We start from the raw sequence: 26,633 nt of genomic DNA, 5'->3' as shown, positions 1-26,633 counted from the left end.
GTTCCTCCACCATTTCAGTGTCTTTACAATCAACGACATCTGCAGCCTGTCATGTTTCACTTAAAAAATATCTGGTCCAGTAGAAAAGTATTAACTCAGTATGTTGTAAAATGAGTTGCATTTTGTTTTTTATTTAAATGTAGACATACAGTACGGTTATCAGGCCCTTCCAGCCCACAAGCCCATGCTGTCCAAATATACCATTTAACCTACAAACCCCATAAGTTTTTGGAGAGTCGGAGGAAACCTAAGCAGATACAGGGAGAACCTTAGCGCCATATCTAAACCCAGGTCCCTGGCACAGTAATAGTGTTTTACTAACCGTGCGTATTGATGGCATGAGATATTTGTTATGGAACATTGCAGCACAGTACAGGCCCTATGGGCCATAATATTGTGTTGACCCATATATAATTACCACAAAAACTAAACCCTTTCTAACTCGTAACCCTCTATTTATCTTTCATCCATGAATCTAAGATTCTCTTAAATCCCCCTTTTATCCTAGCCTCCATCACCACCGGATGCATTCTAGGCGCCCATAAATCAGTTTAAAAAAAAACATACCCCTCATGTCTCCCCTAAACCTAAGTCCCTTCATTTCGTACAGATGTCCTCTGTTGTTTACTACTCCCACCCTCGGAAAACTGTGCTGAATGTCTTTGTTATCTATGCCTCTCATAATCTTGTAGACCTCTATTAAGTCACGTCTCATCTTCCATTGCTCCAAAGAGAAAATCCCTAGCTCTGTTAACCTTGCCTCATAAGACACATTCTTAAATGCAGACAATATCCTCCACGTGCACTCTCTCTATAGCTTCCGCATCTTTTCTGTTACGAGCTGACCAGAACCGAACACAATGCATCTCCAGAGATTTATAGAGCTGCAACATTAGGTCACAACTCCTGAACTTAATTCCCCGTTTAATGAAGTCCAGCATACCATAGGTATGCTGCGACCTTAAGAGATTTATGGATTTGGACCCCAAAGTCCATCTATTCATCCATACGGTTATGAATCCTGCCATTAACCATGTAACTACCTTCAAATTGGACCTACCAAACTGCATCACCTCTCACTTATTCAGATTGAACTGATGCCACTTGTCTACCCAACTCTCTATCCTGTGGCAAACTACATCAGCCTTCAACGATATCCAGAGCATCTCCAATATTTGCATCATCTGCAAATTTACTGACCCATCCCTCTTCTTCACTGAAGCTTAAAAAAATCACAAAGAGCACAGGTCCCAGAACAGACCCCTGTGGAACACCACGAATCACTGACCTCCTGGCAGAATACTTCCTGTCCATTACTACTCACTGCTTTCTCCAGGCAAGCCAATTCTGAATTCATACAGGAAAGGTTCCAAGGATCTCATGCCTCATGACTTCCTGAATGAGTCTTCCATGCGGGACCTTGTCAAATGCTTTACCAAAATCCATATACATCATATCTAATTGCCATACCTTCATCAATTTCCTTTGTAACTTTGTCAAAAAACAATCAGGTTCATGAGTCACCTCCTTCCCCTCACAAAGCCATGCTGACTATCCTCAAGAAGACTGTACTTCTCTAAATGCTTGATAATCCTGACCTTAAGAATCCTCTACAGTAGTTTGCCCACCACTGATGTAAAAACATACCAGTATAGGACTTCCCCAACCTCCTCAGCCTTTAGCCACATTGTCTTCTTTATCCTTAAGCAGCCCTACCTTCAGTCCCATCACCCTTTTTCTTTTTACCCAAACATAAAACGCCTTAGGATTTTCCTTGATCCTACGAGCCAAGGCCTTCTCATGCCCCCACTTTTTAAAAAAAATTTAGACATACAGCACAGTAACAGGCCATTTCAGCCCACGAGCCCATGTCACCCAATTAACTTACAAACTCCAGTACATTTTGAATGTTGGGAGGAAACTGGAGCCCCCTGGGAAAAACCCATGCAGACACAGGGAGAACGTATCAATTCCTTACAAACAGCAAGGAATTCGAACCCCAATCCCAATCGCTGGCACTGTAATGGCATTGCATAAGCCACTATGCTAACTGTGCCCCCTCCTTTTGTTAAGTTCCTTCCAGGCTACCATACAATTCTCATGAGCCCTTCCTGTTTTTTTTGCTTTCTAAATCTAATGTATGCTTCCTTCTTCCTCTTAACCAGCTGTCTCATTTGCTTTGTCAATCGTGGTTCCCTTTTCCTACCATCTTTTCCCTGTTTCAGTATGACAAACCTATCTAGAACAAGAGGTCCCTAAACATTTTCCACATTACTTCTGTACTTTCTGCTGTGAATATCTGTTTCCAATTTATTCTCCGTAGTTCCTGTTTCATCCCATCCCTTCCCCCATTAAAACAGTTTACTATTGTGTCTGCTTTTATCCTTGTCCATAGTTATGCTAATGTTCAGGGGAGCAGTGGTCCCTATCACTGAAATGCTCCCCCACTGAGAGGTCTGCCACCTTAATAGGTTCACTACCCAGTACAAGATCCAGTATAGTCTCTCTTCTCATTGGCTAGTCCACATACTGTGTCAGGAATCCTTCTTGGACACCTGACAAATTCTGCCCCATCGATCCCTATTGCAGTAAGGAGGAGCCAGTCAATATTTGGGAAGTTAAAGTCTCCCATAACAATATCCCTGTCATTTCTGCTCAATTCCAAAATCTGCCTAATAATCTGTTCTTCAATGTCCCGGAGGGCATTTGATCCAAATATTATATAGATTAAATTCCTGTCTTTTTACTGGTACAGGTACACGATCCTTTACCTGGACATCTAAAATCCGGCAAGTGGGGACCGACATTCGGGGGAGGTGGACGGGGGTGCCGAGGGACCGGCAGTCGTGGGAGACTGCCGGGCGACTGGAAGGGGGTGGGGGTGGATGCGGCAGCACAATTCGGGTGGGCTTTCCGAAATCCGGAAAAATCCAAAATTCAGAACACACTGTCCCCCAAGGGTTCCGAACAAAGGATAGTGCACCTGTAGTTCACTCATTCTTTTGCTTTCCATTATCTCAACAAATTGATACAGTAAAAAAAAAGGTGAAAATTCAGAGGTTCCTCATTTATCTTCTTGGTTTAAAGACAGTTTCAAGAACTGTGTAACTTTCTTTTAAAATCACCCACATAAAGGATGAGGGAAGAAAGTTACCTATTGAAAATTGTTGAAAAAAAAAACAAGGCACAGAAATGAAAGCAATAGGAAAATAAAGTTTAGCAGTGATGTCATTAGTAGTTTAAGTAATAGTCAAGCTGCCTACCTTTCTCCTTTGGGAGATGTTGAGGCTAGAAAAATCACTGAACAACGAAGCAGGGAAATTTAGTTGATCTGTAAGAAAAAAAGTTCTCAGATTAAAAATTAATTTGCATTTCTTTTTTAAATTATTCATTTAGGAAATATAGGAATTGCTGACAAGGTCAACAATTCAAGACATTCTCCAACTGTCTTGAGTAGATGACAAGCCACATGTCTAAATTGGGAAATAAAAATCAAGAAACAATAGAGGTACCATAATAGTAGATGCAACCTTTTGGCAGCCAACTTCCAGAAGGTGATATACATTATATGAGACTTGCAAAAGAATATGTTTGAAACACCAAATTCTCAAAAGGATGCCCAACTTAGCAGTTACTTTTGATTGAGCTAGAATCAATGATTTAAACAACATAGTTAAATAGTTTACATGGACAATTGCAAGATATTTTCGAAAGATTAAAGAATTGAGATCCAAGGGAAACAAATGTAAAAGATCTAGAGCAGATCAGCTACGATCAAAAAGATACTTCAAGTGCCAGGTGGCATACAACTGCTCCAATCGCTTGTTCTACTTTCTATTATATCTACTAGATACCAAATAGAGTTCTCCTCTCCGAAATAAAGCATTTTCCAATGAGAGAATAACAATATCAAGCATTAAAAACACTCCCTGGAACTCTTAGTTTATTTCAAGATGTCCACAAGGCAACATGCTTCTTCACCATTAATAATATAGTACAACTCCAATTATTTGAAATAGTTGGGACCAGGTCTATGTCGGATAAATGGTGGTTAACTGGTCTTTTTTTTTTAAAACAGACAAGTAGCAACAGCAAATCACTTGTATCAATGTTTAAACTACAACAAACAACAAGGGAAGGCTTTTTAAGCATTAAAATAATGTTTAATTCTCACCAAAAAAAATCAATGCCACCCCAGATCATCAAGACATTCCAACCGCTACCGCCAATCCCTGACGCATCCCCACCACTGCCATTGATCCTCAGGAAGACTTCCCAGGCCAGTGGAACACTCACTGGCGAGTCAGCGAGCTCCTGGATCCCTGGTCACCAGAGCTCCTGATACCCAAGTCCCGACCCTGAATCCTCCCCTAGGCCTACTGCACACATAGGCCAAGGGGAGGGTTCGAGGAGTCGGCATCAGGAGCTCCGGAGTGCCAAGGAGGGAGAGAGGGAGGGAAACAGATAAGAGGGAACGCTATTGAGCCAGAGGTCCTATTCCTGTCCGGGAGGCCGCTCTCTTGATGACGCCAGGACAAGGATTCTTCCAACCACTTGTAGCTACGAGACAGCGGCACACAGTTTGAGAGGGAGAATTGGAAAGAAAAGTCAATAGTGGAAGGTAAAGAAGAAATGGAGAGAGGGGAGGGGGTTACCTGAAACTAGGACAAACCGTCGTTCTAATTTCACTTTGAGTGAGTTGTTTTTTTTCAACCTGTGAGGTCAGTTTGGCTCTGAAAAAATTTTGGATAAATGAGGATTGAAGAGAATCAGATTTCAGATAATCAGGGTTGTGCTGTAGTTTGACTCTTGAATTTGCATTTTGCAATTTCTACCTTCTTGACTCTCTACCACTTGGGGTGTAGGACCCATGATTGTTAAAGAAGGTAGCAGACAGCTTTGGGATTAGCCCTCCCAATTTAGTTGGCAGATATTGATTAATCAGCAATTTTAATCAAAGAATTTTGAACTGATTACAACTCAATTAACTTTTCCCTCATGGACAAGGAGATTCTGAAAAACTACCTTTCACCAGACCACAGAATACTATGTAATTGTGCTAAGAATGATAAAAGACAACAAATATCAGACTAAAGTATTGATTAATGTTACTGATAAGTAATGCTCACATCCTCATCTAATTTACTTTAGTCATTTTTAGTACAACACCAACATACAATTTTAATAGAAACTTTAATATGTCTAATTTTGTGGTAGAACAAAATTACTGAAACTTTCAGCAACTGTACAACAGTTCAATAAAGTAATCAGTAATTAATCTCCAAAATCTGCATGTAACTAAGACCTACCATTCACATAAGGAATGAAAATGCTTTACTCATCTGATATACACATATACACAATGCATCAAAAAGGAAAAAAATGGACTTGTCCATTCTAGTAAAGATCCAATTTTCTAACCAAGGTACTGAAAATTAACTGACATAATTGTGGGATTTTAATCCTTTACCTTGTAACTGTTAGCAACATACAGTAGAAAGTATTTTTAAGCTTTATTTTATACTGGAGTAACAAATGGCTTTGCTACAAACTTCAGAAACTCACACAACAAACCAAAATTCTTTGATAAAAATTGATCAATAAACAATATTAGATGACTAAATATACCCAACACCAAAGCAAGCAATCTCTCTGCCATCTGAACAGTCATATCTTAAAATGGTAAAGTATCAAGAGAATTCTGCGTTGCAAAGTTAAAGATTGTGGTCAAAAGACAAAATAAAGACTCAAACTATATTCTGCTATTTGATCTTCTTCATGCTACAAATCATGTTTACATTATTTTAATTTTTAATTTAGAGATACAGAACGGTATCAGTTCCTACTGGCCCACAAGCCCTCAGTGTCCTAATATAGCCATTATCTATTAGCCCCTTATGTCTTTGGAACCTGGGATAAAATCATATCAGTCTGTTCAGGTCAGTAGTAGAACGTCAAGCATCATCACGCTGAGCACTGGTGCAACTCAGGCTCAGCCCACTCCTGTTCATGCTACTGACCTATTGATTACATCGCCAAATCCAACTCTAACAGTGTGACCAAGTTTGTGGATGACACAACAGTAGTTAGCCCCATCATCAACAATGATGAGTCGCACTACAGAGAAGAGGTAGAAAATCTAATGGTCTGGAGAGTGTTAGGTCTGCTTTGTTCATGAATGAGTGAGACAAACACCAGACTGAGTCGAAATCAGGGTTCTTTGTTCTTTATTACCGGATTGTAACACTTGCGACTAACAATGTTAGTCGGAGAATGCATTCTGCCGTTATCAGCAAAATGGTGATTTTTTATACCCTTGGATACGTGCTTAGAACATCATCATATCATTACTTGTCCAATGACTAAAACTGTTGCTATCCTTTCCCTGCTAGCTTCCTGCCTCTCAATCCATCAATGTCTCTCTTATCTTGTAAGTACAAGGATGCATTCACATCTTGTTACAGCCCTGCACAGGGTAACTCCTTACACATTCCCATCTCATGATGTTTTACCTTACAAGAGACAGTACCAATCTGAGTCTAAATGTGGACAAGACAAAGCAGATGATCGTCGACTTCAGAAGGAACAGAAATGATCATCCTTCACTACACTTCAATAACTGTCAGAGAGAGAGAGTGCAACCACAAGTTCCTTGGAGTTCACTTAACTAGCGACCTATCGTGGACACATATCTCCTTACTTATTATCTTTCTTTGGCTTGGCTTCGCGGACGAAGATTTATGGAGGGGGTAAAAAGTCCACGTCTGCTGCAGGCTCGTTTGTGGCTGACAAGTCCGATGCGGGACAGGCAGACACGGTTGCAGCGGTTGCAGGGGAAAATTGGTTGGTTGGGGTTAGGTGTTGGGTTTTTCCTCCTTTGCCTTTTGTCAGTGAGGTGGGCTCTGCGGTCTTCTTCAAAGGAGGTTGCTGCCTGCCAAACTGTGAGGCGCCAAGATGCACGGTTTGAGGCGTTATCAGCCCACTGGCGGTGGTCAATGTGGCAGGCACCAAGAGATTTCTTTAGGCAGTCCTTGTACCTTTTCTTTGGTGCACCTCTGTCACGGTGGCCAGTGGAGAGCTCGCCATATAACACGATCTTGGGAAGGCGATGGTCCTCCATTCTGGAGACGTGACCCATCCAGCGCAGCTGGATCTTCAGCAGCGTGGACTCGATGCTGTCGACCTCTGCCATCTCGAGTACTTCGACGTTAGGGATGAAAGCGCTCCAATGGATGTTAAGGATGGAGCGGAGACAACGCTGGTGGAAGCGTTCTAGGAGCCGTAGGTGGTGCCGGTAGAGGACCCATGATTCGGAGCCGAACAGGAGTGTGGATATGACAACGGCTCTGTATAAGCTTATCTTTGTGAGGTTTTTCAGTTGGTTGTTTTTTCAGACTCTTTTGTGTAGTCTTCCAAAGGCACTATTTGCCTTGGCGAGTCTGTTGTCTATCTCATTGTCGATCCTTGCATCTGATGAAATGGTGCAGCCGAGATAGGTAAACTGGTTGACCGTTTTGAGTTTTGTGTGCCCGATGGAGATGTGGGGGGGCTGGTAGTCATGGTGGGGAGCTGGCTGATGGAGGACCTCAGTTTTCTTCAGGCTGACTTCCAGGCCAAACATTTTGGCAGTTTCCGCAAAGCAGGACGTAAAGCGCTGAAGAGCTGGCTCTGAATGGGCAACTAAAGCCACTTTAGTAACTTTAGTTACTTATTATAGCACAGCAGCAATTGCACTACCTGAGAAGACTGAGGTAGGCAAGGCTACTGGCCATCATTATGTCAACCTTCTACAGGAGCTCTATCAAGAGTGTCCTGGCTGACTGGTGTGTGTAGAATATTAGCTATAGAATATCTAGTTATGGGGATTATGATGAAGAAACCATCACACAGACTTTGCCAGTAAGCTGGGGTTGGGGGGAAAGAGAGTGAGAGAAACCAAGGACATTCCAGACAGGAATCAATTCTCACCTCTTCTTCTGAGCCATATCCTAATGCCTGCCTGATCTCTTTAACATAAGAGTGCGAACTGACTACTACCTTGTGAGAAGAGATCTAAAGGCTGCAATAAGCATCCAGCACCACTCAGTCCCTGAATGGCATTGTTTTAGTGCTGAAGCTTTAGTCACCATTGTCAATTTCAAGAATCTCTAAGATTACTATGAAATATCCATTTACATGTGTAAATTGAAAACCAGAAATCAGGCAGTCAGAGAAGATACTGTTGTGTACTATGAGCAACCCTTTCCAGACTTCTGTTGATTTTTTGTATATCAGAAGGATGTTCTTAATTATAACTGATATACGAGATTAAATGACCAAAACAACAAATCATTTCCCTATCTTTAGGAAGAGTATATGCAAAATGTAAAACATAAGATGTATCATTACCTTCAAAGAAATGTTATCCAATGTGTATGCAGGAAAATAAATCCCTTAAATATTATACCCTGTGACTGTGTTCTTTGAATGAGACCAGTCTCAGTGAGGTGATCTTGTCTACCCAATACTACAGACTGCTCATTCCCGCTAGCATTATTCGAATAGTCTGTTTGAATTGCACTGTGTGGCTTGGTTGTACTTTCTGTATCTTGACAGGAATTTGGCTAAACATGTGGTACAGTTACTGCAGAGAAATGTATAGGAGGTCAATTCACAGGACCATATGAGTGGAAGAGAGGATCACTGGAGTCTCCACTCCCACCATTCAATATGATCTACTGGGATCGTTGACTAAAGAGGGAGCACAAGATATTTGAGAACCTCTTCCACCACATACATAGCATCCTTCAGCTGCTCCCATCGGGAAAAAGATACAGGAGTATCAGAGCCAGTACCACCAAGCTGAGAAACAGCTTCTTCCCATGGGCAATGTTGAACGACCTACTCACATATACCATCCAAGACTCTCATATTTATGCAACAATATTTATTTATTGGTATATTAAATACTTGTACTACATAGTATTGTCTGCCTGTATGTGTTATGTCTGGTTGTGTGTCTGCATGTTTTGCACCGAGGACTGGAGAACACTGTTTCGTCAAGTTGTACTTGTGCAATTAGGTGACAATAAACTTGACTAGACTACCAAGAGGAAATCCACACAGATGCAGAAAGACATACAAACTCGTACTAAGCATTACAATAGCTATAGATTAGAACAACCAGTTTGTCGCCAGACTCCTCAGACCTACTCCACCAGTCATTAAGATTATGATAGTTCTGGCTGTAACATCAAATTTCCATTCCCACTTACCATTTTTCATTCCTTGCTTAATCGAGTGCAGTTTTATCAGTGACACTGATATTGTTATGGAATGTTTTATTATTCTCAAAGTTAACATGTCCAAATAACAAAATGGACTAATTAATAAATCTAACTGCTAGATACTGATCGACTCATGAAACCATTCCAATTTTTAAAAAATATATATTCAACACCACCTCTGCCACTGTTAACATTTTATATACACTATAATCAAAGAGGGATTAGAAGTGACCTTTCCATTTTGGAACTAAGCACTAAATGTGAACTGTAAGTGAATTGAAATATAAATGACTTTGTTACCTAGGGCAGAATTCCTTTTAGCAATTCAGCATCTATTCCAGAGAGGAAAGAGATGTGGAAAGATGGAAAACATTGTTTTTTGTGCATTGACATGATGACCAATTAATACATATTACAGAATATTAAAACTAAAAAAAAAATTGTTTGAAATACTTTGATCCACTTCATCCCTATGCGTTCTCCATTATGGTTTTGTACGTGGTAGGACATGTCTAACAAATCTTATACAGTTTTTCGAGGAGGTCACTAAAAGGTTAATTAGCGGAAGGTGGTGGATGTTGTCTATTTGGACTTTAATAAGGCTTTTGACAAGGTTCCCCACAAGAGGTTAGTAAGGAAGGTGGAAGTAGGGAAATGGATTCAACAATATTTGGCTGGGATTTGCCAGAGAGTAATGATGGAAAATTGTTTGTCAAATTGGAGGCCAGTGATGAGTGGATTGTCTCAGGGATCGGTTTGTCAAGTATATTAACGATCTAGATGATAGGGTGGCAAATTGGATTAGTAAATTTGCAGATGATACAAATGTTGGCAGTTGTTGAGGACAGTGAAGATTATCAAAGCTTACAGGGTGATATAGGACAGTTAGAAGAGTGGGCTGAAAGATGGCAGATGGAGTTTAACACTGATAAATGTGAGGTGCTACATTTTGGTAGGACTAATCAAAATAGGACATACACGTAAAATGGTAGACAATTGAGGAGTGCAGTGGAACAAAGGGATTTAGGAGTCATGGTACATAATTCTCTGAAAGTTGAATCACATGGATAGGGTGATAAAGAAGGCATTTTGTCTGTTGCTTTAATATATCAGAGTATAGAACACAGGAGTTGGGATGTTATGTTGAAATTGTATAAGGCATAGGTGAGGCCAAATTTGGAATATTGTGTCCAGTTTTGGTCACTGAATTACAGGAAGGATATAAACAGTATAGAGAAAGTGCAGAGGAAGTTTACAAGAATGTTGTTGGGTTTCAGGGTTTGAGTTACAGGGGAAGGTTGAGCAGGCTGGGGCTTTATTTCCTGGAGTGTAGAAGGTTGAGGGGTGATTTGATAGAGGTCTTTAAAATTATAAGAAGGGCAGATAGAGTCAATGTGGATAGGCTTTTTCCATGAAAGTGGGAGAGATTCAAACAAGAGGGCATGGATTGAGAGTAAAAGGGGAAAAGTTTAAGGGAAACATAAGGGGGAATTTCTTCATGCAGAGGGTGCTGGTGGGGGTATGGAATGAACTTCCGGCAGTGGTGGTAGAAGTGAGATTGGTGTTAATATTCAAGGATAGGTACATGAACTGGAGAGGTGTGGAGGTTTATGGACCAAATGCAGGTCAGTGGGACTAGATGGGAGAAGATGTTTGGCACGAATTAGTAGGGCCAAACTGGCCTCTTTCAGGGCTGTAAATGGTTATGGTCCTCTAACAAAAAGCTCAATAAAAACCTAACAGTTCCAATAAGGCCTTCTAAACTCAAAAATGAATTCAATTTCAAACAACAATCCGATTATTTTTCTCATTGCTACCTCCAGTCAGAGATATAGAAGCCAGTACCTCCAAGTTTAAGAATAGTTTCTTTCCAACGGCTAACATGCTTGTGAAACCTCCTGGTTCACTCATCAAGAACTGCTCAGACACCACAAAAGGGTGGTCTACACTAATGCAAATTCAATTTTTTTTGCACCACAATAACTGGATAATTTATAATCTGATCTTTGGTATTTATTGTCTTTTTAAGTCAATTACGTACACTATTGTCATTTTTTTCTTGTTTTTGCCAGTTTTTATTTACAAAGGACCTATCCAGCTGCAGCAGCAGGAATTCTGGTGCAAATTTACATGACAAACTCATGATCATTGTCATTTGAGAGTATCCACCAGCAATAATTTATTATTCTTTCTTATAGCTCCAGTAATACCATATTTTGTTTCTCTTAATACATCTTTTTGCTCTGCACAAACATCCTCTTTGTTCTTTCCTCCTAAACCACCTTTTCTCGATCTCTGTTTAAAACCTAATATTTCCATGACTTTCCCCTAATGTTGCCCAATTTAAAATTTAGCACGGTAACAGGCCATTTCGGCCCACGAGTCTGTGTTGCCCAATTAACCTACACCTCCCCCAGTATGTTTTGAATTTTGGGAGGAAATGGGAGCAACCAGGGAAACCCCACAGACAAGGAGAAAACATACAAACTCCGTAAAGGCAGCATGGGATTTGAACCTCAGCCCCGATCACTGGCGCTGTAAAGGCATTGAGCTAACCACTACACCAATCTCTGATCTGCTAAATATTTCTAATATTTTTTAATTCCATATTCCAAGCACTCACTGTATTATGTTTTAATTCTGTGATCTGAGATCATCCAGAACAGAGCCAGGACAAAGAGGAGAGATTAAGTCATCAGTAAATATTTTTATATGCAACATTACAAGCACAGTTGGAGTTTTACACTTCTGGACATACTTGGACACTAACAATAACACACAACAGTTACCTACATTTCTAGAATTTGATTTTTTCAAAATAAGAGGAGCAAAATCCTAAATCATTAAATAAAATCTCAGAACAGCTATGAGGTTATTTTTTTCTAGATGAATTATAATAAAATTATATTTTACCATGTCCTGCACAAGCATAGGCTTTGGCACAATCACTCAACAGGCTGGGTGAACTGCTGCTGTTAGCTTGCCTCTGTGGAAAATAAACAAAAAGTATTTTTATGACCATCTCTTATGATGTCCATTATCTCATGGCACATAAATCCACTACATATTAGTACAGAATACAATTACTTCCTGGATGTCTTCACCAATATTATAAACATTTTTATCTTTATTGAAAAGGGGCTTATTTTCAGGTACAGGTAAATGAGATATCAATTGGAGGACCAATGCCAGTACAGCATCCTTTCTGAGAAGATGTTGTAATACTCTCAGGAGAACTAGTAGAAGGTCAGAACCTCCCTGATCCGCTGAATATCTTGTGCATTTTTTGGCTTTATATCAAAGAAGCAAATGAAGAAAGACATATTTAAGCAGAATGCTACCAGTCTACCATATAAATAACTGAGAGAAGTACAGGCACACCGCAAACACACATTGGAAAAATGAACAAAAGGACGTGTAAATAGTATGACAATGATATAGTGGAAAGGATTTCATTTGGGACACAAACTGCTTGATGCAATTACAGACTTCCCTTTCTCAGTGATACACAAAGTGCATATCATAAACCAGCAGTGCTTATTGTAGGTTTTTACATTATGTTTTCACATATGTTTCATCAAATAAACAATCCTGGTAACTTTAATGTCCTACATTGTCAAGCTTTGAGTATGTTTGAAGATAATTCAAATGATTACAAAGGAGTCACGGATTGTAGGAAAAGGGCAGATTTGGACACCTTCTTGCTGGAATGATTACCAGCTAACACTTGATTTTACTGCACAAAAAAAAAATTCCCTCCACCTGCTAGCCTAATGGATAGTATCCTGATTTAGAGTGACATGGGATATTTTCGGAATTGATATTTTTCTAGTTCAAGCTATGCATACGTGAATGAAAGTTGTGCATATGTAGAACTGGACTTGCAAACTCTTTGTACATAAAACATTAGTTAACCAAACATCTGGATTTTGCATTTTTTTTTAAATTGAAAAACAAAAAAAAAATTCTTCCATGTAAAGCCAAACATCCTAAAATAGCAAGAGAATTCTCCATATAGAGAAATGTCAAGATGGTTTTCAGATGGAGAATATGAACATTCCATTGCTACTTAATTCTGCTTCTTCACCACAATGGCCACTCATTCCACAGGTATCAGCAGTGAGGCACTTAAACTTTTATTTTATCAGTGGTTACATCTAAAGTGAAGTCTAAAACCAGTCCTTCACTTGCAAATTTTGAAATTGTGCTCTTTGCTTGTAGCATGCAGCAAAAGATAATGAACCAAATGGTAGTTACCCAAAAATATATTTCACTCTGATCTGAAAAATCAAAACACCATCATCATCTCTTTTCTATTGATTGCTAAATATTAAATCCTTATTGTCAATGACACTGGCCATTTTATCTTCTGGGCCTAAAATCCGTAAAAACAGTTATAGGTGAAAGGTGAAATATTTAAGGGGAATATGATGGGAGGGACACTTTTTCACACAGGGGTAATGAAAATGTGTAATTAACTGCAAGCAGAAATGGTGGATATGGGTTCAATATCGACATTTAATAAAAGATTGCATAGGTATATGGATGGGAGGGGAATGTTGTGCTATGTTCCAGTTGCAGGTCACCTGGACTAGGTAGAATAGAAGAGACAAAGGGCCTGTTTCGATACTTAGTGTTCTATGGTTCTTAAGGTGCAGAACTCAAGGAGAGAGAGTTGCTAAATAAACATTTTCTGAACCAATGCTGCCTGGGCAAACACTGTAACTGCAGTTTTCAAAAGTGTTTAGTGGTTTTCAGTAAAGTTTCCTTGTTTATGCTTCCAACAATTAACTGTTATTTAGCCTTGTAAAAATCATGTTTCCTCAATACCTGCTCATATCCCAAACACCTGGCTCAAAGCCATAATCATGACCACTTCGAAGAAAGAAGATATCGAACTTTGATTTCCACAAGGGACTCCCTGTCATCTGTCAAAAGGAAAGTCATTGACAGGGTCTTCTTCAACTGTCCCATCCTGATGGCTGAAGAGCTGCTCCACAAATAAGTGTGTATTCTGTTCATCTTCTGTAGTCACTTCAGAGCACAAAAAAAATAAGAGTGGAAGCTAGTCATCCTGGATTCTGATGAACTGCCTAAGTGAATATGACTACTCCTCTACCCATTTGTCTTATCTGATTTGTATTGAACAGAAAACCCTCACACAAGGACAAGACAGCTATTACAGGTCAAGTACCCCGTATCCAAAGTTCCAAAAAACCAAAAAGATCGAAAAACTGAATTTTTTTTTAGTGCCGACATGACGTCACAAGTTGAAAAAAAATTCACCACCTGACTTGTGCATTTGGAGCTCTGACGCTCTGTTGAGACCAGTTCGGTAACAACAAGGCTCTGTGATACAAAGCAAAATCTTTGCTCCTGGCTAGGAGATTGCCAAACGGAGCTGGGTCCAAGTCTTCAGCATCGGCTACAGCCGGAGTTGGTGACGGCTACTTCAAATTCTCAACATCGGGTGCGGTGCTGTCCACATCAAAGAAGTCGCCTTGAGCTCCCGAGCAGGAGACCCTGGGCTCCCAGCAGCAGCGGGGATGTGCCAGGAACCAGCAGCAGCAAAAGACAAAAAACATTGTTAATGAGGCAAATGACACTGGAGAAAACATTCGAAAAATCCATCGAGGAGAATTTCTAATGTTTGGTGTTGCAGTTAGCTTCTTTTGTAAGCAGAGATCATGTTTTATTTTGTAAGTACTAAACATTATTTCATATGAATTTTCCACTTGTTGGTTCTCAAAAAATCCTGCCATTCTTTGTTGTTGTTAACCTGCTGACACAGGTATTCTGCTGATGTTACTGTACTGCTTAGTTCCATTGTTCCGAAAACCAAAAAAACCCAAAAACGTCTGGTCCCGAGCATTTCAGATACAAGGGACTGTACCTGTAGCAATAATTATCTGGTATTTTTTTTAATGCAATATGCAATTTTGTTTAAAGGCACAATGAACATAAAAATAGCAAATGTACAATTTTGATATTCCTCATATTTTTTTTAAAAAAGTAACCTCCAACAATCCAAATTCACAACCATTATTTTGTTTTCCAGCTGTGGCAATTTCAGATCAATTTTCCATGTTGGTATCCACAATGCTTGCAAGATCCTTAAAAAAATGGGGCGTCAATACCAAAAATGCATGGTATCATAGGAAAGGTACTGGTATGGATAAGAAAATTATTTGACTGGCAAAAGACAAAGTGGTTGGCTGCCAATAACTAGTGGTTTTCTGCAGGGGTCAGTGTTGGGTCCGCTACTTGGCACACTGTATGTTAATGATCTGGATGACAAAATTGATGGTCTTGCAGCCAAGTTTGGAGATAACATAGATAGGTGGAGAGCAGGTAGTTTTGAGTCTGCAGAGGTCTTCATCGGACAAAGATTTGGCAGATGGAACACAGTGCATAGAAATTTGGTAAATGGAATAAAGAATATTATTTTCTAAATAATGAGTGAATTCAGAAAGCAGAGGACCAAAAGGACTTGGAAGTCCTAACAGCAGGGTTCCTGATGATTAACTTGCAGGTAAAATTGCAGTAAAGGGCCAAAATGCAATGTGAGCATTCATTTCAAGAAAACTGGAATAGGAAAGCTGGGATGTTACTACTGAGGCTTTATGAGGCATTAATCAGACCACATTTGGAGGATGAAGTAAAACACGAAAATCTACAGACACTGGGGTTGAAGTGAAAACATAAGGCTGGAGAAACTCAGCAGGTAAAGCAGTATCCATTATGTAGCCAAGGTTTAAAAAAACACAAAACTGACGTTTTGGACTTGATCCCTTCATCAAGGTATGGAAAAATGTTGGCTGGCTTCTGAGCAAAAGAGTATGGGAGAGGAGTGATTGCAAAAGCAGCGAGGCGGGATGGCTAGGCGAAGGGAGCGAGGCGGGATGGCTAGGCGAAGGGAGCGAGGCGGGATGGCTAGGCGAAGGGAGCGAGGCGGGATGGCTAGGCGAAGGGAGCGAGGCGGGATGGCTAGGCGAAGGGAGCGAGGCGGGATGGCTAGGCGAAGGGAGCGAGGCGGGATGGCTAGGCGAAGGGAGCGAGGCGGGATGGCTAGGCGAAGGGAGCGAGGCGGGATGGCTAGGCGAAGGGAGCGAGGCGGGATGGCTAGGCGAAGGGAGCGAGGCGGGATGGCTAGGCGAAGGGAGCGAGGCGGGATGGCTAGGCGAAGGGAGCGAGGCGGGATGGCTAGGCGAAGGGAGCGAGGCGGGATGGCTAGGCGAAGGGAGCGAGGCGGGATGGCTAGGCGAAGGGAGCGAGGCGGGATGGCTAGGCGAAGGGAGCGAGGCGGGATGGCTAGGTGAAGGGAGCGAGGCGGGATGGCTAGGCGAAGGGAGCAAGAACTAGAAAGGGGGAGGGGAAGAGGAGAGCAGGTTAGCAGAAACTAGAAAAGTTGATGTTAATGCCACCTGGCTGGAGAGTGCCCAGATGGAAAATCAGGTGTTATTCCTCCAATTTGTGGGTGGTCTTGATGGGACAGTACATAAGGCCATGGACAAACACATGAGCATGGGAGTGTGACACAGAACTAAAATGGTGGCTACTGGGAGGTCTCTGTCACTGGTGCTCAGTGAGGCGATCTCCCAATCTGCACCCAGTTTCTCCGAAGTAGAGAAGACCACAAAGGGAGCACTGGATGCAGTAAATCAGTTCTGCGGATACACAAGTGTATCCGGCCCTGGGCCAAGGTGCAGCCACAAAGGAAGGTGTCGGGGGAGATGAGTGCATAAAGGAGTCACTGAGGGAGTGGTCCCTAGAGAAGACCGAGAGAGGAAGATGCGCTTGTTAGTGAAATCCTGTTGCGTGCCAGAAATTCCAGAGGATAATGTGTTGGATGCAGAGGCTTGTGGAATGGTAGGTGACAATAAAGGAGATTCTATGTTTGTTGCATCTGGGGGCAGGCGGCCAGGGCAGATGAGCAGATGTGGATGAGGGTTGAGTTGATGGTGGTGGAGGGGAAGTCACGTTTGCGGAAGAAGGCAGACATATTGGAAGAGCTGGACTGGAAGATCTCATCATGGGAACAGATGCGGTGGAGATGAAGAAATTGAGAGAAGGGAATAGAATCCTTGCAGGGGACAGAGTGTGAGGAAGTGTAGTCAAGGTAGTTGTGGGAGTTGGTGGGTTTGTAATATATGTCGGTAGAAAGCTTGTCTCCAGAGAAAGAGACAGAGATCCAGGAAAGGGAGAGTGTTGTCAGAGATGGACTAGGTGAGTTTGAGATCGGGGTGGAAAATGGATGAAGTTGATAAAGTGCATCACGGATGCATGAGACAGTCCCGATGTAATCATCAACATACTGAAGGAAAATTGAGGGATCTTACCTGTGTAGGCTTGCGCATGAATTGCTCCACAGAGAGGCAGGCGTAGCTGGGACCCATATGGGTACCCATGGCTACTCCATTGATTTGGAGGAAGTGATAAAAGTTAAAGGAGAAGTTGTTTAAAGTGAGGACGAGTTCTATCAGGTGGAGGAGGGTGGTGGTAGAGGGTGACTGGCCAGGTATCTGGTCCAAACAGAAGTGCTTTAAGACCTTCTGTTTGGGGGTGGGGGGGTGGAGGTACCAAGGGATTTGACATCCATCGTGAAGTTGATGTGGTCCAGTTTGGGGTCTCTGAAGTTATTGAAGAGATGGAGGGAATGTGAAGAATCTTGGATGTAGATAGGATTGGACCAGTGGAGTCAAGGAAAGATGAAACCAGCTTGGTGGGACAAAGTCAAGCAGAAACAATGGGTCTACCCCAATGGTTGGGTTTGTGTATCTTGGGTAGAAGGTAGAAACAAGCAGTACAGGAATGGGTGACAAAGAGGTTGGCAGCCATGGTGGGAGGGTGGGAGGGGGGAAGGTAACCAGAGGTGATGAGGTTGGAGATGGTGTTGGAGAAAGTGGCTTGATGTGCCGCGGTGGGGTCCTGTGGGAGAGGTAGATAGGAGGTGGTGTCTGAGAATTGTCGTCTGGCCTCAGCAAGGTAGAGGTCAGAGCGCCAGACCACACCAGCTCCACCCTTATCCGTGGGTTTGATGGTGAGGTTGGGATTGTTGCAGAGAGAATGGAGGGCAGAGTGTTCTGAGGAGGTGAGATTAGAATACAATAGGTAGGTGATGAAGTTGAAATGGAAATAAAAAGGTACAGAGTGGGCAGCTGGCCAGGACAAGGTGTCCAGGAGGAGGAAAAAGGCTTAACATGGAGGGGAGTCTTTTGTGTGTGGGGGGGGGGGGGGGGGGCAGGGGAGGGGGCACGGTCACAGAAGTGAGCCCTGAGGCAGAAAGGTGGATTTTGAGAATGGTGAGCAGTTTTAAGGAAGGATGTGCTGGCATTGAAGAGAGTCCAGAGCAGCCATTCTCAACCTTTCTTTGCCTATGGTCCTCTTAGGACTCTGTTCAAAGATTATGGGTCCTCTTTCCTGTGAAGCAGACAAATTTTGGTTTGTTTAGCACTTCTCTCCTACTGACTACATTAAAAACTTTTATGTTAAGTGAGGTGGAAAGGCTTTCACTTAAATGTGCTGTGGCCCCTGGGGAAGGGGGTGTGCAGAGTCCCCATTGAGAATGGCTGGTCCAGAGGAGGTTTACGACAATGATCCCAAGGATGAGAGGGCTAATGCACTAGGACCATTTGGTGGCTCTAAGCTTATCCTCAACTAGAGTTTAGAAGGATGATGGAAATCTCATTGAAACCTACCCAAATATTCAAAGGGCTGGATAGAGAACATGCGGAGATATGAAAATGTATCCAACAGTGGGAGATTCCAGGACCAGAAGGCACAGTTCAGAATAAAAGGACACCCCTTCAGAACAGAGATGAAGAGAAATTTATTCAGCTAAAGGGTGGTGAATATGTGCAATTTGTTGCCACAGATTGCTGTGGAGACAAAGAAATTGGGTACATTTAAAAAAGGAGGTTGATAGGTTCATGATTAGAAATGGGGTTAAGAGAAAAATAGGACAGAATTGAGGTAGCGGCGATGGGCTCAGGAAGAGACTTTCAGACCCAGCTGCAGGTAAAACCACTGAAGGTTAAGTGATGAAAATCAGCAAGTACAAAAATCCAGAAACGTAGACATAGCCAAGAGTTAAGGAAGAGAGAAAAGACACGCATAATGACAAACCCTGAGTTACAACTGTTCCGGCAACAGGAATTCACCCTTACTGAATTCACAATTAACTACCCAAAATGTTGAGATACAGAATAAAATTTACTCTCCTGGAGTTAGAGGGGAAAAAAAATCAAAACACAAATATTGTTTCTTTTAAATTGTATTTTGCCTAGACCCACCCACAGACTAGTTCCCAGCCTCCAACACAGGCAGTGCTCTCGTGCCGCACACCAGCCACATGCTCAGTTTCCAACACAGACCGCACATCCAGCCACGTGCCCGGTCCCCAGCCCGGGTCACATACTCAGCCACCTATCTGCTTCCCAGCATGGGCCACACACCCAGCCATGCCCCCAACACTGATTTGGCTGCAGTATGTACATTATACCAGTTGTTTTTAAAAGAATCAGAGCAAAATTAGGCCACATCCTAACAATTTACCCAAACCATGAAAAGAAATTCAGCATCACTACAGCCACTAAAGATGTCTAACCATCTCCCTGTCCTGTGCATTGATGTCCTTGATTCCATCTACTGAAGTGGTTAATCTAGCCTAAGGTTCACATAAGTTGATAAAAGCTATGGTGCTAGGTGCTGTAATTTAACAAAGATCCATTCATATATGGTGATATTCAAGTGTTGGGACACAAGCAGGAAAGTTATTAATATGAAGTTTACAGGAGCTGTATTATTGGAGCATGTTGTTTATATGAGAGAATTTGGAAGTGACATCACTTGTAACAGATGGTCTGAACCAATAGATTAATGAAATGTATCAAACAGTCACCATATCCAGAGGACAATTTAGCATGCAGGAACAATTAAATTTTGTGATTTTTTAAATTAAAAAAGCCTGGGAACAGGATCTACAGCTTTTAATTTCTGAAGAAACTTGGAGAGTAATTTTCATGTACCCACCACTCTCTCCTACAATTTAAAGTAGTCCACATTGCTCACATGTCCAAAGTCAAATTATCTCAATTTTATGCGGATGTATCTCCTCATTGTGATAAATGTAACAATGGAGATTCTTCATTAATTCTTGTTTAGGGCATGTCAGAGTTTTGAGAGATATTGGAACCAAGTATTTCAAACTTTCTCTGCACTTTTTACAGTTAATTTTAAATCTAATCCCTTAACTGCTTTATTTGATATTGTTGGAGAGAATGACATAACTTTAACAGCTTCTGATCTGCATGTACTAGATTTCATTTCTCTCATGGCTAGGCGGGCAGTGTTGCTCAGATGGAGGGATGTTGCTCCGCCTACTCGTGCTCAACGGTTACATGACGTCATGTCATGTTTAACTTCAAAGAAGATTAGATGCTCAATTTCCGATTTGAATTCAAATTTTCAAACACTGTGGGGTCCCTTTTTGAATTACTTTCATAATCTTTGATTTGATATGAAGGTAGAATGTGTTGAGATAATTCATCACTCTGATAAGAATTCGGATTTTTTTTTCTGGCCAAACAGCTTCTTTCTTGGTAGTGGGTTCAGATTTTCTTTTTATAATAAAATATTAATACAAAGCAATTTGTCTGATTGAAAATGCAGAGTACCTCGGATGACTTTTAACACATATTCTTATGTACTCTGGGTGTAATTTTTAATGTAAATAAAAATACAGAAAAAGAAAGAAAATTTGTGATTATCCCACAATTCTTACTTAGTATTTAATCTGGTTTTGTTTTGCTATGAGATGCAGGCATTGAAACACAAGATAAGCTGTGCCTAAGATGACATTAATGTCATTATTTATAAGCAAATTTTTATTTTAAAGAACAATTGGCCGCACTTGTTCAATGGCTTGAGGAACAGGTGAGACAAAGGTAATATCTCAAATAGGGAAAGGCCATGGGGATAAACAAGAACCACTTTAATTCCACACAACACTGCCACATCTGTCCATGACTTCATGTACTGCCAAAATTAGAGGAATGACAAAATATATACTGTCACGGCAGTCTCCAACCAGTCAGCATCATCAATATCGACCTCTCCAATTTCTGTTAATCCCCTCCCTGGTCACTCTCTTTTCTTATTCCTGTCTCCCTTCCTCGAGATCCTCACCCCCTTTGTTTCCTTCTCCTAGGAAAGAACTATCCTTCTCAGCCTTCTCCCCCTCACTTCTCAGCTTTTTCTTCTACATTCCCACCTATAACCACTTATTACAGCTCACGTTAGCCTGTGCTCTTCCCCCTTTCCTCTGCCCTCACCCCCACCCCCCCTCCCTTTTTATTCAAGCATCTGCCTGATTTTTGACATTCCTAACAAAGGGCCCAGCCTCAAAATGCTAATTGCATCTTACTTCCTATGGATGCTGTGTGACCTTCAGGGTTTCTCCAGCACTTTTGTACACTGCACTAGATCCCAGCATCTGCAGATTTTCTAGAGGCCATGGGGAATAAGCAATAGATGGTATTATCACATTGATGTTAATGAGAAAAAGAGCATAAACGAATAGGATTAGGATTGCAAGCAGGATTTAGCATTAATGGACAGAGCAAAATTGATCCAATTACAAATGGATAAACTACAGCAGAAATGACTAGTTCTGATACAAACAAAATGAGCGCCATAATTAACACCACTATTACAGCGCCAACGACCCAGGTTCAGATCCGGCACTGTTTGTAAGGAGTTTGTACATTCTCCCTGTGTGTTTCCTCCCACATACCAACAACGTATGGGGTTAGAAGATTAATTAGTCACAAAAGTGCGGGGCTTATGGGCGAAAGGACCTGTTACTATGCTGTATCTCTAAATTAAAATTAGACAGAGAAAGGATGTTATTTTAAGTTGTAGAATTCTAGATCTATTCTCAAAGGGTACAACATGTTCAGAAGGATGATAAAATGCTGTTCCTCAAGCTTACATGGACTTCAGAATAACAATGCAGGAGGCCATAATCTGATAAAATGGAGAAATGATGAGGCAAGCTACAGGAACCCCAGGATCAGGACTGAACACAGGTGTTTTGAAAAGAAATCAACTTTTGAGTTCTTCAATGTATAGAAAACCGCACCATAAGCACTAAAATGCACTGAGCAAGATTGAAAATGCAACTGAATCTCTACTTCAGCTGGGACTGGGTGATGAAAGTACAAATGTTGCATCTCCTGTGGTTCCATAAGGTACAGTTAGGGAAATGAGTGATGCTCAGTTTAAGTTAATCCCTTCTGAACATTTTTGAAAATTATTATCCACTGGGGAAGGAGGGGAGGAACTCTATTTTTGCTATGTCTAAGAGAGAGAATGAAAACCGAGATACAAGAAATGGATGATATGTATCAAGGACTCTGTCAACTATGACAGAGGAGCAGCCACAGTTCAGGAAGACAAGCAAAAGTATCTATGCAAAAAGTCACAGGAACGGATACATTGGAGGCAGTAGAATGGAATAGAGTCCTCACAGGAGGATAGATGGTTGAGAAAGCTGTTGGAATTAATAAATATTAATGTGACAAACATGTAACAAGCTCTCTCATGCTCTCCCTCTCTAAATAGCCTTGTTAACCAATTACCTGACGATCCTACCATAACTTATCCTCACAACACCCTGATGGAAATGTTCTGTTTGTTCCTACCTATCCTTCCACTATCTTCTCCACACTTAAAACCAACTAGCTTAATCCTATTCTCGGTTGCAGAGTATTTGACCTTGGATGTTAATTGTTTCTCTTTCCACAGACACTATGTTACTATTACGTTACTCAAATGTAGTGTTCAAGGTAGATTCTATATTCATAGTTAATAAACAAGCTAATTTTAGAGGAAACTTAAAGCACAAACCAATCTGTGCATTCAAAAATGTTTTGCATCTGATGCTCAATTTTTACCTTAACAATAAACCAGTGGCATATTTTTCTTTGCATGAATATTTGAATTAGTTATTTCAGTATTGAAAGTTATTTGCAGAATTATATATTTACAATACCTGAATCAAAGGGTACTTTGGCTCAGGTGGCCCTCCTCCAAAGCCATTGACCCCAATAAAGCTGCTGCTGAAGTACGAGTTGGTGAGGTTATCTGGTATTGTTGTATCCATTCCTGGAACTGAAAAATAAGAAAATTGAATTACTAAATTGTCTCAACTTTAACAATTCTATTTTTATTCTTGAGATGTAGATAACATTTATTTTTCATCCTTACACCTGGTAAGCATGTTGCAATTACAAACACTATATTTTCAAAACAAACTCTTAGACAGCATGCATGCAGGAAGCCAATTGTGGACCCAGTACAGAAGGGACACCAGTTCCCTTACTGTGAACAAACAACTTTAATTAATCTGACTCCATTATGCAAGTAATCAGATTTACTAAAATCAAAACCAGGACCATAACTGCTACAATAAATAATATATATTTAACAATTTTTTTCAAATTCATTGACACTGGAATGAATTTAACCTACCTTGTCTAAAAAGGTGTCACCGCAATTAATTACCAAGATAAAATGGTCCATAAACATAGGTTAACAATCAAATCCCACCTCAGCAAAATGATGCTTAAATCTTACAAGAGGAGAAAATGTGAATCCTAATATGAGTATAATGACCACAAATGCACTGGATTGTAGTAAAATCCCCTTCTTGTTCATAACTGTCATTATCCAGTGTGGTCTTTATATGACTGCAGACCCATTAACATGGTTAACTCAAATTCCCTCTGATATGGCTTACCAAACCATTCCGTTCAAAACATCAGATTCTGGAAAAAAACACTTTCCAGTATCTGCTAAATTGCTGACTTTCAGAATCAGAATTTATTGTCATGAACAAGTCATGAAATTAGGTGTTTTGTGGCAGCGTCATAGAGCAAACAATCATATTATAATCATCTTACAATATTACTATAAATAAAAAAAATAAAAATAATAGTGCACAATAGTAAAGCAGTGTCTTTGGTTCATTGATTATTCTGGAATCTGATGGCAGTGGGGAAGAATTTGTCCTTGTGCCGTTAAGTGCTTGTCTTTAGGCTCCTGTACCTTTTTCCCTCCCTAATGGTTGCAGAGTGAAGAGGGCATGGCCTGGATCGTAGGGGTTTTTGAGGATGGAGGCTGCTTTGTTAAGACCACTTCAAGTAGATGTTCTTGATGGAGTGAAGTCTGCTGCCTGTGATGTTGCAGGCTGAGTTAACAATCCTCTGGAGTTTATTCTTGTCCTGAGAGCTGGCACCTCCATATCAGGCGTTGATGCAACCAGCCAGGATGCTCTCCATGGTACACCTGTAGAAGTTTATGAGAGTTTTCGGTGACATACCGAATCTCCTCAGACACCTCACAAAGTATAGCCGCTTGCAAGCTTTCTTTGTGATTGTATCAACAGGCAAGCTCTAGGACAGATCCTCGAAGATGTTGACACCCAGGTATTTGATGTTCTTGACCCTCTCCACTGCTGACCTCTTGATGAGGACTGATCATGTTCCCCTGAAGTCCACAATCATCTCCTTTGTTCTGCTATCATTGAACTCAAGGTTGTTGCCATTATACCATTCAACGAACTGATCCATCTCCCTCCTGTACGCTTCCTCATTGGCGTTTGTGATTCTGTTCACAACTGTGGTGTCATCGGCAAACTTTCAGATTGCATTGGAATTCTGTCTGGCCATACAGCCATGGGTGTATAATGAGAAGAGCAGTGGGGCTAAGCACACATCCTTGGGGTGCGCCTGTGCTGATAATCAGTGAGGAGCAGACATAGTTTCCAATTCGTACCGACTGTGGTCAAGGATCCTGTTGCAGAAAGGGGTACAGAGGCCTAGAGTTTGTAGCTTCTTGACCAACACTGAGGGAATAATGGTAGTGAAGGCCAAACTGTAGCCGATGAATGCAGCAATGAGAGGTTGAAAATATCCACGAACACACCGACTAGTTGGTTGGTGCAGATTTTCAGTACCCTTTCAGGTACACCGTCAGGGCCTAATGCCTTGTGAGCATTCACACTCTTGAATGATGTTTTGACATCGCCCTCAGAGACAGATATCACAGGGTCCTCAGTCTTTTCAGGGATTCTAGTAGGCGCTGTTTGGTTCTTCTTCCAAGAAGGTAATGAAGCATCACAGCCATCTAGAGTTCACCCTTGCTTTGTGGGTTGTAATGACCTGCACTCCCTGGCATCTTTACTTTCTTGGAAAGTTTTGATAATCTGTTACCCAAACATACAAATCAAAGGAACTGATTGGTCCACATGCAACAAAATACTAGAATTCCAATGTAATACAGTTTGGACCACAGAAACAACCCATGATCCAGCATATTCATATTTGTGCTTCTAGACTACATGTACTCCTTCATCCATACTTCATGATATCCTTCATATTATCTATTAACCTTTACTTTAAATTTATCAATGCCATTTCTCTCATTTATTCTATATAGCAGTATCCAAGGGAAGATTTTTCTTCATAATTCCTCATTTAATTTATCCATTATTACAATAATCTTCAGCAACCCAAGCTCCAAGTTTGCCAGCAAGGCACATTTCAGTTTGAACTTAGGAAAACCTTTTCATAACCTTGAGGACCCAATTAAGTTCCCCTTCAGTCATCCCTTTTCTCGTAAAAACCCCAATCTATTCAATATACTCATGTATCATTAAGATGAACGTGTATCATTTTGTTTCTTAAATTTTATCCAGCAATATGAAGGCCAGACTGAACATACTACTCCAAATTTATACAATACAAAATTCTAATTGAAGTATGCTTAACTTTATTACTTTTAGAGTCACGGATAGATATGCATGGAAACAGGTCCACTACCCTCGAGTCTGCACCAACTATTGACCATCCATTAAATACTCCACCTAGAATCTACTACAGTACTGTACTCACTTACACGCTCTAAGTGCATATGCAAACGTAGAAGGCACCTGGTGTCAGGTTTGAAGCTCTGTGAGGCATTAGCACTATTAGTTGTGCCACCACATTGTCAATAACATCCCTCAAAAATACTCGACCCATAATTTCCCTGATACAATTATCATGCAGCATTTGGGCATTGCAATGCATCTAAAGGGAGAAAATTCACCAAGGCCTTCATTGAGAAGGCCATTTGGACTACTTTTGTGTTTCATTCCGAGCCATGCATTTCAGAAAAGAAAGCACACATACTGACTCTTGAGGAATTACAACCTATTACCAAGTTTAACCCTTCAAAACCCTTTAAGAACAGATCAAGGCATTTAAACTAAATGGATTTGATGGCATGGATTCCAAGAACAGGTATCAAAATTAAAATTAGAGC

The 26,633-nt window shown here is 41.0% G+C and overlaps 1 protein-coding gene across 2 annotated transcripts in view; it reads right to left on the bottom strand.

Moving 5' to 3' along the window:
* pan3 (poly(A) specific ribonuclease subunit PAN3) overlaps positions 1-26,633 on the bottom strand; it is a 186,892-nt gene that overhangs the window by 158,522 nt on the left and 1,737 nt on the right. Inside the window, exons 1-4 of one of the 2 annotated variants that reach the window (XM_069891525.1) lie at positions 23,320-23,408; positions 17,606-18,686; positions 12,180-12,252; positions 3,264-3,331 (exon numbers count right to left, since the gene is read on the bottom strand). In XM_069891525.1, the coding sequence (XP_069747626.1) occupies positions 3,264-3,331; positions 12,180-12,252; positions 17,606-17,674 (210 nt within the window). In that variant the 5' untranslated portion in view covers positions 17,675-18,686; positions 23,320-23,408. Of the gene's footprint in view, positions 1-3,263; positions 3,332-12,179; positions 12,253-17,605; positions 18,687-23,319; positions 23,439-26,633 lie in introns of those variants that run through there. The other variant, XM_069891523.1, reaches the window with a different exon arrangement.

The sequence above is a fragment of the Narcine bancroftii genome, chromosome 7 (genome assembly GCF_036971445.1).
Source record: "Narcine bancroftii isolate sNarBan1 chromosome 7, sNarBan1.hap1, whole genome shotgun sequence".
NCBI classification, from domain to species: domain Eukaryota; kingdom Metazoa; phylum Chordata; class Chondrichthyes; order Torpediniformes; family Narcinidae; genus Narcine; species Narcine bancroftii.
The sequence above is the reverse complement of the archived record's forward strand: the minus strand, read 5'-3'. Positions and strand labels throughout refer to the sequence as shown.